The following is a 14,526-nucleotide window of genomic DNA, read 5'->3' as shown; positions in this document are numbered from 1 at the left end:
ATTTGATTAATAAATAAATAATAAATAAATAAACTTTAAACAGTCACTGATCAAGTAACCACTAAGTGAGAACTATCTACAGTATATACTGTAACTTATGTTTTTATAAGGAAGTGAGAAAAAGTGTTCTGCACAAACAGTTAGAAATTTTGTTTAAATAGATTTTAAGATTCTGAAATTGTCACTAAGGATGATTAGATTGCCTTTTGTTTCTGAAGTTATTAATAATCATTTCCCCCTTTTTTCTATAAGCCAATATATACAGTACTTTGTATAAGGGGGACCAATATGAAGCAATCAACTTGAGTCTGGTGGATATTCAGTTTTTAATAATCAGATTTCTGGAAAGCTCTCCTATTGCTCCAGGAACTATTGGTTTCTAAACAGCTATTGAAAAATGTAATACTCCTGGCCTGAATGGCTTTTCAAAGGACTGGTACAAGGCTTTTGCTGAGTTGTCGTAAATCTTTTGGATGTAAGTAATAAATCTTTTTCAGAATGTTAAACTGCCAGCATTGTTTTATACTAAGGATTATACTAAGGTCATGATGGCAAACTTATTGCATGCATGCTGGAAGTGGCACGTAGAATCATCTCTCCAGGCATGCCAGCCGTCGTCCATCGCTCTTCCGGGTTCCGGCGTGCACATGTGCGCTGACCAGCTGGTCTTTGCGTGCGCGGGAACGCCGGAAACCAAAAGACCATGCATGCTGGGAAGTTGTTCTTCTGGTTTCCGGTGCTCCACCCACACTGTGCGCACTCCCGTTTTGGCACTCATTGCCGAAAAGGTTTGCAAACACTGTACTAAGGTACTTATTATGCTGGTTACATACTGCATAGCTGCAAAATGTTTTACCACATATAATTTACATCAGGGTTTACAAAAAATCATCAGGCATCAGACAATATGTTTATTAGTTGATATACTGGATATAGTCAAGTACAGGATGGAATCTACTAGTATCTTTAGACCCAGAAAAAGCCTTTGCTAAATTATCTATTTCTAAAAGCCATTCCTTAACATCTAGAACAGAGTCAAACTCAATTTCATTGAGGGCCGCATCAGGGTTGTGTTTGACCTCGGGGGGGGGGGGAGTGGGCGTGGCCAGCTCAACATCACTCGTGTCAGGGGCACCTGTGGTGGCCCAAGCACTTTGCCAGAGAAAACCGGCTCCCAAGCTCTGTTTTTGGCTGCGACGGCCCCCTGAAACCCTCTACCAGGGAAAACAGGGCTAGGGCAGAACTCCGTTTTCACTGGTAGAGGCACTGTGAGCCAGTCCTTCACTATTTCCAGAGTGGCCCCATGGGCCAGATCTAAGCACTCTGCTGGCCAGATCTGGACCACCGGCCTTGAGTTTGACAAGCCTGGCCTAGAATAACATTTTTTTTCAAATTCACAGTATGATTCTTTTATCCCTTTCATGCAATTATATAATAAATAGTCATATTCGAAAATTTGATGTTTTTAGTTTGGCTTTCCCACTTCTCTCTTATTTTTCTGATTTCTATCTTTTTTAAATTTAAGATTTTTTTTGTTTTTAATATATTTGCCTATAGTTTTCTAATAAAATTATTATTAAATAAACACTTATTTAATTTACATTAAATAACTGTAAATTAATACATTTATTTAAAGAAAAAAAAGGAATTTCCAGAGTACATGTTTTTCTAGACAGGAAATGCAGACAAATAACAAATAGTTTACCTCTGGAGCAACAAAATTTGCTGTGTAACAGGGTGTCATTAAGAGGCCATTTTCTGCTCTCAGCTGCTTTGCAAAGCCAAAATCACAAATTCGAATAGATTCTGGATTACCTGATTCATCAACATATAAGATATTACTAGGCTTCAAATCTCTATGTACAACCTTAAGAAAAACAAAGAAAAAAATTACTGTGATTTTTATGCAAAATCATCTGCAAGTTCCTTCATGATTCTGAAAAGATCTGCCAGTTTTTCTGCAGCTTTGCAGAAAAACAGCCAGAAAAATAAAGAAGTCTCTACTGTTCCTTGGTACACATTGGTTTTACATGGGAAACAGTTCAGTTGCAGGAGTTCTTGTAAACCCATCTCTTTCTTCTCAATAAAAGTTGTTAAAAGAGACTGTGAGGTTTGTTTTCAAAAAAACCTAATAATGATTTTAAAAATAGATAGCTGACAAAGACAGACTTACCCCTTGTGCATGAAGATATTCAACAGTTTTTGTAATTGTCAATAACACAGCACTAGCTTCTCTTTCAGAAAAAAATTTTTGCCTAAGGATTTTATCCAGCAGTTCTCCACCTTTCATGAGTTCTGTTACCAGAAATACATATTTTCCATCATCATATACCTGAAAATAACATTAAATATCCAATCATATCATGTACCTGAAAGTGACATACAAAATGATTTCACAAAAGAAATGGACCTGCTTAAAATACTGGTTATCACCTCCTGAAATAGTATGTGATATCTGAAGAACCCAGAAAATATCACAAGATAAAGGATAACTCAGTTAAAAAAATCACTGCAACTTAAATAAGATTTAAAAAATCTAAAATTGGATGACAATCACAGAAAGGAAAAGAATAATAAATAACAAGAGTTTGATGGTTCAATTGGCAATGTGAAAAGTTATTTTAATTGATTTCCAAAATGATAGCTGAGTGGAAAAAGAATTTCCCACTATCTAATGAATGAAAAATAAAAGAACAGGTAACTTATTCTTTACTACCTGTAATATTTTTAGGGGTGTTTTTCTTTTGTTGTTGTTGCAGCTCCATAAACTTTTGTTTACGCTTTGTACAAGATTATACACCCTATTTGTGAGGAACTCTGAGTAGCAGCACTTGTGTAAGAAGCAAGGATATGCTTGCCAAACCTGCCGGTCTATCAATACCACTACTCACTACATCAGGTCCTTAGAAAGCAATCATCAATCTATCAATATTCTAAGATCGTGTTTCTACACCGAAGGCTGTGGGCCTATTTACTAAGATTGATCATTTCGCTGATCTGTGCTTCTGTCAACCAAGGAAGAATTCCACCTCTTTCAACCTAAATAAACAGTCTGTCAAATATTTGGGGTTAAAAAAGATTTACAGCTCCAGAGAAAACCCAGGATATATGCATTACAAATGCTGGACAAAATTAAGTAAGTTTTCTAAACTAATAGTTAATAGAAGGCAAATAACACATTGATATTAATGACTTAATTACCATAAGATGCTTATATTATCTACTTACATCTTTAAGAGTAATAATATTTGGATGCTGTCCATATCGTAGCAATATTTCTATTTCCTCTGTAGGGTCTCTCTTACTCTTGTCTATAATCTAGAGGAGCAAATATATATAAATCAATAATTTTATACAATACTAACAACTAATTAAATTATTTTTTATAACAACAACCAACTCAAAACAGTATTTTCCCCTTGATTAAAGAGAAAGTTAGGTTGTTATAGGCACTGAGCTAAAAATCAGGGGACTCCTATCAAACCTGACTCGACTCCATAGTTGCCTGTGCCTGCTTTCTCTTGCAGTTTTGCCAAAGAGTGTCAGGATGGGGTGGTGAATTCCTAAGGGTAGAGGGAGACTGTGGAATGCAAGTGAACCATCTGTTGCCAGGGAGACGTTATCTACAAAGCCAAGTGATGAAGAAAGTTTTGACCAAAGTAGACAGCTTTTCCCACAGCAAAAAAAACAGAATTCAACTGGTGAACTATGAATTGTGGGTGGCCCAGAAAAGGGAGTTACCTATGTGGCTTTTTGTGGGAAAAATCCCAGAACTGACTTTGCTTCTGCCATGCCTAGATGGATTTTTCATAAAGCTACATTCTTGATTAATCTAAAGAGCTGGGAGTTTTGTTGAATGTGACAAATGGGAGTCAGTTTTCACAGTAGTGCCTACCTGGATCTCACCAGGAGGCCAAAGACCTGAGATGTCGGCAACAGGCAAGGAATCGGAGGAGAGGAATAAACCAGAGGAGCCAATGGCTAAAGAGGCCTGATGGTACTACAAATCAGGGCAGGGGTGCAGCCAGCGGGCACATGTCCCAAATTCAGGGCTGAAAAGCCAGAGATGCACTCAGTGAGCTTAAGAGAACATCTGCGGGGTATCCTGCATCTGGGAGTATTCGTACAACTGATAAATGAGGTTCTGCACAAGCACATGTACAAGAAAGTCTTGGTGTACTTGATCAATATATTTATATACACCAAGAGCCCTGAAGAACACACAAAGATAGTCAGAGCCATACCCAGGAAACTGCAGGAACCCCAACTCTACGTGAAGCTGTCTAAGTGCGAATTCCACAAGACCCGCTTAGATTACTTGAGATACTGGATCTCCCATGAAGGAGTGGAGTTGGATCCCAGTAAGGTGAAGGCAATACTAAAGTGGGAACCCCCTTGGACCAGGAGGCAACTACAGACTTTCCTGAGCTTCACGAACTTTTACTGCCAATTCATCCCCACCTTCGCCCAGGTAGCCCTAACAATCACAAATTTGCTAAAGTCAGGAAGAGGGGTAAAACCAAAATCCAGTGAGCCCCTGGACAGGTCCCTTGACTGCCAAGCCGCTTGTGATGACCCAGGGCACAGCACAGCAATAACACAAACAGCTGGCAGTTCAAACCGCCCCTTTATTGCTCCAAATGCTCCCATGTTTCTGGCAAGTCCCAGAGCAGAATGATAACAAACCCACACACAAACCTCAAGCAGCCTCTGGCTGCAATTAGTCCAGCCCAGCGCTATCTGCACCAAGGCTGCATAGCAATAAATCCCAAATGTATTTGGCAAAACAAGAGCAAAGCAAGGGGTTCAGGGAGCAAAAGATCCAGATAATTAGTCCAGAATGCCAACAAGGAATGCAAGGACTCCTGGCAAGTTCAAATCTCGAATGCTGTTCACTTCATACTCCGTCTCTCCCTGAGGTGCTACCAGTCCCGGTGGTGCGGACTGTCGGCCAATACTGGTACTAGCAATGACCTGTGGAAGACTGGGTGAATCCGCATGGTCCATGGCAGGAATAAGCGAAATGCCAAGGATTGATCACTGCTTCGACTGGAAACAGGCCCAAGTAGTGGTGATCAAGTTTTTTGGATGGCCACACCGTCGGCACGTATCGTGTGGAAAGCCAAACCCGATCGCCCACATCTAACGGAGGGATGTCTTGACGATGCCAATCTGTGAAGTGTTTGTAGTCCTCCTTGGCTTTCTCCAGTTGGTTCCGAACCACTTGGTGCATGGCTTTCAATTCTTGGAGGAATGTATCCACGGATGGAACTGGGGAGTCAGACAGAGCCAACGGGAAGAGCCATGGATGAAAGCCGTAACTGTTGAAGAACAGGGACACATGGGTGGATGCATACTGAGCATTGTTGTAGGCAAACTCCTCCACAGCCAGCACCTCCGCCCAATTGTCCTGTTGGGTGTTGTTCCAAGATGGCGTTCATCCTCTCTATTCCTCCGTCAGTCTTGGGGTAATGGGCGGATGACAGACATGCCTGTACCTGCAGTTCCGTAAGGTCTGCCAAAAGTGTGCTGTAAATTGTACCCACTAGTCAGACACTACTCGATCCAGTAACCCATGCAGCCAAAACACATGGGCAATGAATAACTAGGCCGTCGCCCGTGAGATAAGAAGACCCGCACACGGAATAAAATGAGCCGTCTTGGTGAGCATGTCCACCACCACCAAGATGGTTGTGGTGCCCTTTGATGAGGGGAACTCAGCTATGAAGTCCAATGAGACCGCTCCCCAGGGTCTTTCCGGTGTGGGTAGCGGCTGTAAGAGGCCAGGGGGCGCACCAGTAATGTGCTGCTCAGATGGTGAATTATAGTGAATTAGTTACCCTAAGAATTAAGAGCTGTCTCCTTAAGAGATTGCACTGTGAGAGATGTAGATAGAGATTGCATTATGGGAAATGTAGTCCATGACGTGTGACCACATCTGTGTGTCTGATTGGCCACTGAGGCTCTCTGCCTGGAGGTGTAGAACAAAGCCCGGCCATTATGAATTGCCACGGAGGAGAGAAGCATGCTTTCTGAACAGGGGGACAGATCTACCGTCATTTTACACTAGGAAATGGAACAGATTATGTAAGAAGGATGAATCTCACCATGACTCACCAAGTCTATATTTGAGGATACCCAAATAAATGATCTGTATGAAAACCTGTTTGCTAGAGTTTAGCTGCCTGTTCCCAGTGGAGCCAGATGCCTGGGGAACAGAACAGTAAAATGACGTAGACTGCCTGACCCCCTCCTTTTCTTTCTCTTGGAACAATGATGGATGTTATGTTTGAGTGAAGAAAAAAAAAGTGCTCTTCTCTACGCAGAACTTAAAAAAAAAAAAGACTTTGTTTGCACCTAATTGAGACCTTTGCTTAGCCATAGAAGTGACAAAACCTGCTTTCCTTCTCTTTACATCCCAAATTCCATTTGGATTTAACTGAGAAAAGTATTCTGCCTGGCAGTAAAAGGTCAGAGAATGGTTAGCCCCCTCTTCTCTTCTTGGAACAAAGAGGAAATACCTTTCTATATTCAAATCACCTTTGCAAAAAAAAAAATTTCTTTTTTTAAAATATATTTTTATTGTTAAAATATAAACAAAAATACAAAGACAATACAAAACAAACAAAACTCCCACCACCCACAGCACCTACACAACATTCTACATATATACTTTTTGTCATCAACATTATATATAGTATTTTTGCAAAGTTTTTGTGTGTATGTTGCTTTAGAAGCTTAACTCGGCAGTAAAAGAAAAAAGCCTTATTTTAGCACAAAGCAAGCCGAGCCACATGGTCTCCATGGAGATTGAATTTGCATGATACACTCTGCTTCTCCCAGCCTAGCCAGCTCAATCTGCATTTGAAGACCAAGTCGCAAAGGCATTTTGTAAGGAAAAGATCTGATGCAGAGAAATTATCTATTTATTTATTTATTATTTAAATTTGTATACCGCCCTTCTCCCGAAGGACTCAGGGCGGTGCACAGCCAAAATTAAAATACATACAATACAAAATTTAAAATAATTTAAAAACAGAATTAAATCGAATTGGCTTCCCAAAACATTAAAACCCATTACCCTTAAAATAACCCATTAAAATCTAGCTACAGTGCATGCTGTTACTTTGAATCTTGCTTGAAGAAAATACTGGAAAGCTAAATCCCCTTTATAGGGCAAGGAATTAAAGTCCAAAGGAACCCAAGTTCGAAGAAAGCCTCTTAGGGTCTCCAAATCGGACAGTTTCTTTGCAGTTCTATACAAAGGAACACGCTAAAACCAGTTTAACCCAAGCATTAGTTAGATTACAGCATCCTAGTGGCCAAAAGTGGCCAAAAGTTGTATTGCACCAACCACGCCGCTACGCAAGCAACACACCCTAGTGGCCAAAAGGTGTATTGCACCAACCACGCTACTACGTAAGCAACACACCCTAATGGCCAAAAGGTGTACTGCATCAACCACACCACCCCAATGGTCAGAAGGCGAACTACAATGACGTCTCCTAACATTTGCCAACTACCAAATGGAGCTATACACTGACCCTGAAAGCTTTGGCATTACGGAAAAATAGTTACCATCTACCAAAGGAACCAGTCATAACCCCAGTCCGACAAAGAGCCCAGTGCAGGTTGCAAGAGGAAAAACCTCTGTGTCAGTGCTTAACACGGAGGTTGTCACCCTGCCTATAAGGAACTCAGATGTAAAGCTCTCTACAGAAGCTCTACATCGACCTTAGAAAGCAAAGGAAGATCCTATCTGTCCACAGGGCCGGATTTTCCTATAGGCTAACTAGGCTTCAGCCTAGGGCCTCAAGATCAAGAGGGGCCTACACAGTGGTGGGATTCTGGGGGTTCTAGGGGGTTCGGCCGAGCCCTTTGTTAAATTGCTGGTTCGCCCGCCCCTCGCCTCCCACCTGCGCGGCGCCGGCCTACCGTAGCCAGGGGTGGGCAATTGTGGCTCTTTTACAACCTGTGGACTTCAACTTCCAGAATTCCTGAGACAGCTTGGCTGTCTCAGGAATTCTGGGAGTTGAAGGCTACAGGTTGTAAAAGAGCCACAATTGCCCACCCCTTCCCTAGCCTGAGTTCCGCTGCCTGGGATCCACGTGGGCTGCCACGTGGTTCCCCACCGGCTCCGGATGGAGAAAGCAGCTTCCAGCCTTCACTCACCCTCACTCTCTGCTCTGTTGGATCGCCGGCCGTTCGCTTACCCCGCCCACTCCCCATCTATTGCTGCCTCCGATGGCTAGAGGAAAAAAAAACTTCAAATTCTTGCCACGGGGCTTCAAAGAGCCGCCCTAGAGCCAGTGGTGCAGCCGAACCGTTTGTTAAATTGCTGGGTTGCCCCACCCCTCCGCACCACTATTTATTGCCAATAAATAATGGTGGGCGAGGGGCGGGGGAGCCAGCAATTTAACAAAGGGTTCGGTGTTTTTTTTGTAATTTTATTGGCCCCGGGAACTTCAGCAGAGGCTAATTAGCCCTTGCTTAGATTGGCTCCCGACCCCCAGCTGATTTGCTCTCAGCTGTTTTGCTCAGTGCTCTTTTGCTTGCTTGGAAAGAGTGCAGATTTTTTTCCCCCTAGCTATACTGAAAAACGAAAGAGAAAGTAAAGCAGGCTGTTGGCTTTGCATGTTGGAAAATTAGGCAGGCAGATTTCTTTTTCCTCACCAAAAAAGGTAGGTGCAAACAACGGGAAATTTAGGGAAAAAGAGGAGATTTTAAAACACAAAAAGAAAAAAAGCTCTACTTAACTAGGGAATTGTAATAATTGAGATACTATTAATTGTATATTTCTGAAAGCAGAAATGGTTAAGTTGTGGTTTGGAGGAATATATGGGGGAAATTATTTGGTTTATTATTATTGGTAAATATAATTAATTGATTTGTAAGAAATTGGATTGCATGGAAATAATTGGAATATTCATGTTCATATTGATTAATATACAAAAAAGGTAGTTATATAACTAATTGATTTATATTAAAATGTTGAATTTATATTAAACAACTGTAATATTACATAATTAACCAATGTGAAGATGGATATAAAAATAGATGACAATGGGAAGGGGTATAATATAGAGTAGAAGGGAAAAATTGAATTTGATTAAGATTAGAGATGAGGATGAAGGGTAATATTGGTTTTTTAGATGAGGAATAAATATGGCAAAAAGGAAATATAGAAATTGTAAATTTAATTGAAATGACTAAACACTGTTTAAATTTGTGAACCGGCCAAATACTCTGTTCAAAGAAAATACATTGTATGTTTGTATGTGTGTTTCTAATTATTGTTATTTATTCATATTTGTTCTCTTTTATTCTTTAAAGTTTAACAATTCATTCTTTATCTTAATATCTTTATATTTGTTTGGGGTTGGTTTTCTTCCCTTTCATCTTTTTTATTGTACAGCAATCTTTCTCCTCAAACCTACCACCTCTCTCTTTTCTTTCCTTCTTACTTTCTCTTCCTCCCCCTCTTCTTCTCCTCCCTACTTCCTCTTCCTTTCTCCTTCTCCTCCTCTCTTCCTCCCTCTCTTACCCTCCCTCCTACTCTAATTTCCCTTCCCTTCCTTCATCCCTCTCTATTGCTGTATCCTTTTATGCATATGGACTACTCAGAGGGCTGAAAAAGTTATTTCTGACTGGTCGCACTTTTGACCAGTCCTTGAACTTACGACTGTCCTCACATTTTACGTTTTTGCCCTATCTTGTCACCATGGTGAAGAGAAGCAGTTGTGAAATGAGTGACATGGTTGTTAAGAAAGCTGCACGGGCATAAATGTGAGGATGGTCATAAGTGTGAGGACCGGTCAAAAGTGCGAGACCCAGTCAGAAATGACTTTTTTCAGCCCTCTGAAAAAAGTCTATGCACATAGCCACGCCCACCCGATCACATGACGAGCTAGCCACGCCTACACAGTCACGTGACCAGCTAGCCACGCCCACCCAGTCACATGATTGCCAAGCCACACCCCCAACTAAAGCCACGCCCACAGAACCTGTTGTTAAAAAAATTGAATCCCACCACTGGTGAAAGGGCCTCATAAGTGGAATAGCCTAGGGCCTCTTTTCATCTAAATCCGGCCCTGTCTGTCCACTGCACAAGACCTCGCACGCTCTGAATAGGTGCAGTGGATTCCGCCAGAAACCCCTGAACGAAAGAGTTTGTTTCAAGTGCTGTGAATCTAAGGAGCATATAGCCAAAGACTGCACGGCAAAGGTGAGTTGTTACCTGTGCCAAGGCAACCAGCACCCAACTGCCCTGCATCCAGACCATGAGATGACACCACGGCCGATTCCTACTCCACCTGTCAGCATTGGAAGCCATATTAGGCCGGAAGCTTCAATGCTGCCACCTCCTCACGTGTGGGAAAGTAGGAGGGGGTTTAGGAGAGGGGAATTAGTAGACAGAATAGCATTCTTCCTATCGGTCAAGGCCAGGGTGATCTAGCATCTGGAGGAGGAGTGGTCAAGGGCTGGGTTTAGGTGGAACAGACGTTGATTGGACCATGTGATTGATTGATGAGAAAGGGGGTGGTTTTGGGAGCTTTGTATTACTGAAGGAAAGCCTGGGCTTTTCAGATTCGGGATTTCCCAGATGTGCCAGTTTACCTATTTCTAGTAAAGAGAACTTTGGAAAATGCCTGCTTCTGCGTCTTTACTGGGAGTCGGTGTGTGTGTGTGTGTGTTTCTGGAACGCTGACATTATCCCGAATCTCACTAAAACCTAACGGCACCCCCTAAAGGGACTGTTGGGGGTGCCGAGCCCCAGCATCTACCTAAACCCTGGGTGGTGCGAAGACTCAGTGAAGATGGAAGAGAAGGAAGGAGCTGTTGGGGCCTGGGGGCTCAAGGAAGTACTGAACCCTTGCTTTCTTCCCCTGAAGAAATGGAACGGGCCATGAAGGCTGCAGAGAAAGCCCTTCGGCTTGGGGCTCGGCCCAAGGCATCAGAGTCCTGGAAGAGTTGCCAATCTGACCCAGCTTCAGGAGATTTGAAGTCGCCACGTGAGTGACTGGAGGATGGAGGCAGCTGTGGGCTCCGGCGACTCCCGGGACTGGGACCAGCCACACCCAATGTGGAGCCAGTCCTTGTCTGGATTTCCTGAGTGCTTTGAACGGATGGAAGTGGGGAGTTACGCACCCTCTTCAAAACCCTTGAGGTGAGATGGCAGCTAGCGCAACCTACTTTCACTTTCCCTGGCCCAGGACAAGGATGGGGGGGGGGTTAGTGGAGCACAGCCCCTCCCCCTCCCCGGCCAGGAGCGAATTGGAAGGATTGACGCACCATGGCCATCCTGCAGCAGTGGGATTCCAAAACCCCCCTTTTTGGGCCCCTCGCCAGCCTGTGTTAGCATTACTTCCTGCGGAGAGCATACTGCCCCGTTGAGCTTTCTACCCAGGCCAGGGATGGATCCAGTGCCAGTGGTATTCCGCACCGTCTGTCCCAAGCTTCCAGGGATCCCCCTGGCCCCCCTCCTATGCCTCAGCGATCCTGGCACCACGGGGGGAGGGGGGCTAATCCAGCAGCTGGCTGGAATACCTTTCCCTCCAGCGCAGCAAGCAGCTCAGCAGCCAGGCCCCCTCCCCCAACAACTGACACCGTTTCCCGCCCCCCCTCCAACCCAGCTACCTTCACACCAATCTGTTGGAATGCAACAACCAGGGGCACCAAAGAGGGGACTAATCCAATAGCCACCTGGAATGCCCCCCCTCCAGTGCAGCAAGCTGCTCAGCAACCAGCTCCCCTCCCCCAACCAGCCGCAGCCAACGCCCCCCCACCTGCAAGGCAACCACCACCCCGCTTCAGAGCAACTTTTGACAGAACACCAGCCAAGTTAGCTTATTTCCTCAGCAGGGTCTGGGCTCACATTGATCAGTATGGTGACCAATACGAATCAGAACGGGACTTGGTGTCGGCAATCTCAGATGGGATGAAGAGGGGGAGGCCTCTGAATGGATAGCCCAGATGCACGATGACGGCGCTGTTGAACTGTATGATATCAATGGCTTTATCACACTGCTACGGTCCCGCTTTGACGACTCAGACTGTGTAAATAAACACAAAGCCACGCTAAAAGTCATGAAGCAAGATAACCAACCAATGAAAGACTTTGTATGGGACTTTAGGCAAGTCGCAGGGAATCTGGGCCATTGGCCTGATCGCATACTCCTGCACTACTTCAAGGAAGCCATCGACCCAGAAGTCAGAAAAGCCTGTGGGATCCGGGGGGTACCTAAGCGTCTCCATGACTATTATACCATGTCCATTGCTCTAGACAGAGAAGTCCACCAACCCCCCCCAGCCAAACACCAGCACAGCAACCACCTCGTAGGGCATTACCTAAAAAGCCCATTTCAAAACCTGCAAATCGCACACACCCCTCCACCAGGGGGGTGAGTGATTAAATGCTATTGCTGTGGACAAACAGGACATCGAGCTTCTGAGTGCCTGGCCCCTGTCCCAGTTCCACAACAACGACCCGCCACAACTGCATGAGGCAGGAGGGCTCCAAAGAAAACCCCAGACACCAGCCGATTTGCCAAACAAGCCGTGGAGATTCCCCTCCCCACTGAAGAGAGGGGGGACCCTCCGGCTACAGGAGCACCTCCCGACGAGCCCAGCGGGGATGAAGACCCAATGGTGAGTGCACCCATCACCCCTTTCTCAATTAAAGTAAAACTAGTCCTGCCAGAAACAGGGAAAGAAACAGAACTCCCAGCAGTAATAGATACCGGCTATACCAGATGTCTAATCGGCCTTAAAATTGTAGAACAGCTGGGCATCAAAACAACACCCTTAAAACAACCGATTAAATTTTACCAGGTGGATGGCACGCTGATTGGGGGAGTCCCTTCCACCCACATTACTGAACTGATTAGATTAGATATGGGGAAACATCATGAACTTATAAGATTTATAGTAACCCCAAAGATGTCAGAATCGATCATACTAGGCCTGGCTTGACTAGATAAATGGGGCCCCACCATCACATGGGAAGATGGATACCAAAAAATCAGGCTAGGGGTTGGCCCAACACCCCTTCCCCTCCTCCCAAACACCAACCTACCCAAAATGACCAGCAGCCAGAAACAGTAGCAGCTTGTTCAGACAGGCCTCCAGGTGAACACCAAATCCCTAAGGTGTATGCAGATTTAGCCGAAGCGTTTAGCGAAGAGGAATGTAATCTCCTTCCCCCTCATTGGCCCACAGACTGCGCCATTGAATTACAACCAGGGGCAAAATTGCTGAAACCTAGAATGTACTCCATGACACCTTCTGAGATGACTGAATTGAGGAAGTACATTGACACCAACCTAGCCAGAGGGTTCATCGAGCCTGCGAAATCCAGCATGGCCACCCCAGTACTGTTTAAAGAAAAAAAAGATGGTACTTTAAGATTATGTATTGACTTTCAGTCTATCAACGGCATTTGCATACAAAATACTTACCCCCTCCTACTGATGAAAGACTTACTGAACCACCTATCGAAAGGAAAAATTTTCACCAAGCTAGACCTAAGAGAAACCTACTACCGAATTCACATAAAGGAGGGAGACGAATGGAAGACTGATTTTAACTGCCCCTTGGGCAGCTTCCAATTCCGGGTCATGCCTTTTGGACTCCAGAAGGTCCCAGGGGTCTTCATGCAATTGATCAACGAAATTTTGCATGAGCATTTATATCAGGACGTTCTTTTTTATCTCGATTACATTCTTACAGTGGGGCAAAAAAGTATTTAGTCAGTCACCAATTGTGCAAGTTCTCCCACTTAAAAAGATGAGAGAGGCCTGTAATTGACATCATACGTAGACCTCAACTATGAGAGACAAAATGAGAAAGCAAATAAGAATTTATTTGCAAATTATGGTGGAAAATAAGTATTTGGTCACCTACAAACAAACAAGATTTCTGGCTCTCACAGACCTGTAACTTCTTCTTTAAGAGGCTCCTCTGTCCTCCACTCATTACCTGTATTAATGGCACCTGTTTGAACCTGTTATCAGTATAAAAGACACCTGTCCACAACCTCAAACAGTCACACTCCAAACTCCACTATGGTGAAGACCCAAGAGCAAGAAACAAAATTGTAGACCTGCACCAGGCTGGGAAGACTGAATCTGCAATAGGCAAGCAGCTTGGTGTGAAGAAATCAACTATGGGAGCAATAATTAGAAAATGGAAGACATACAAGACCACTGATAATGTCCTTCGATCTGGGGCTCCACGCGAGATCTCACCCCATGGGGTCAAAATGATCACAAGAACGTTGAGCAAAAATCCCAGAACCACACAGGGGGACCTAGTGAATGACCTGCAGAGAGCTGGGACCAACGTAACAAAGGCTACCATCAGTAACACACTACGCCGCCAGGGACTCAGATCCTGCAGTGCCAGACGTGTCCCCCTGCTTAAGCTAGTACATGTCCGGGCCCATCTGAAGTTTGCTAGAGCGCATTTGGATGATCCAGAAGAGGATTGGGAGAATATCATATGGTCAGATGAAACCAAAGTAGAACT

At 44.1% G+C, this 14,526-nt stretch overlaps 1 protein-coding gene across 4 annotated transcripts in view; it reads right to left on the bottom strand.

The window, feature by feature from the left end:
* The window catches only part of RPS6KA3 (ribosomal protein S6 kinase A3), a 147,056-nt gene that overhangs the window by 21,708 nt on the left and 110,822 nt on the right, over nucleotides 1-14,526 (bottom strand). For all 4 annotated transcript variants that reach the window (XR_015728253.1, XR_015728254.1, XM_087871355.1 and 1 more), the window contains exons 16-18: nucleotides 3,229-3,318; nucleotides 2,174-2,332; nucleotides 1,706-1,867 (exon numbers count right to left, since the gene is read on the bottom strand). Coding sequence is in view for 2 of the 4 variants with exons in the window: in XM_087871355.1 (XP_087727481.1) it covers nucleotides 1,706-1,867; nucleotides 2,174-2,332; nucleotides 3,229-3,318 (411 nt within the window). In the remaining 2 variants the exon portion in view is untranslated. The remainder of the gene's footprint in view (nucleotides 1-1,705; nucleotides 1,868-2,173; nucleotides 2,333-3,228; nucleotides 3,319-14,526) is intronic.

The sequence above is a fragment of the Pantherophis guttatus genome, chromosome 5 (genome assembly GCF_059756535.1).
Source record: "Pantherophis guttatus breed Tessera chromosome 5, ASM5975653v1, whole genome shotgun sequence".
Taxonomy (NCBI): Eukaryota; Metazoa; Chordata; class Lepidosauria; order Squamata; family Colubridae; genus Pantherophis; species Pantherophis guttatus.
This window is presented reverse-complemented; position numbering and strand designations above follow the sequence as displayed.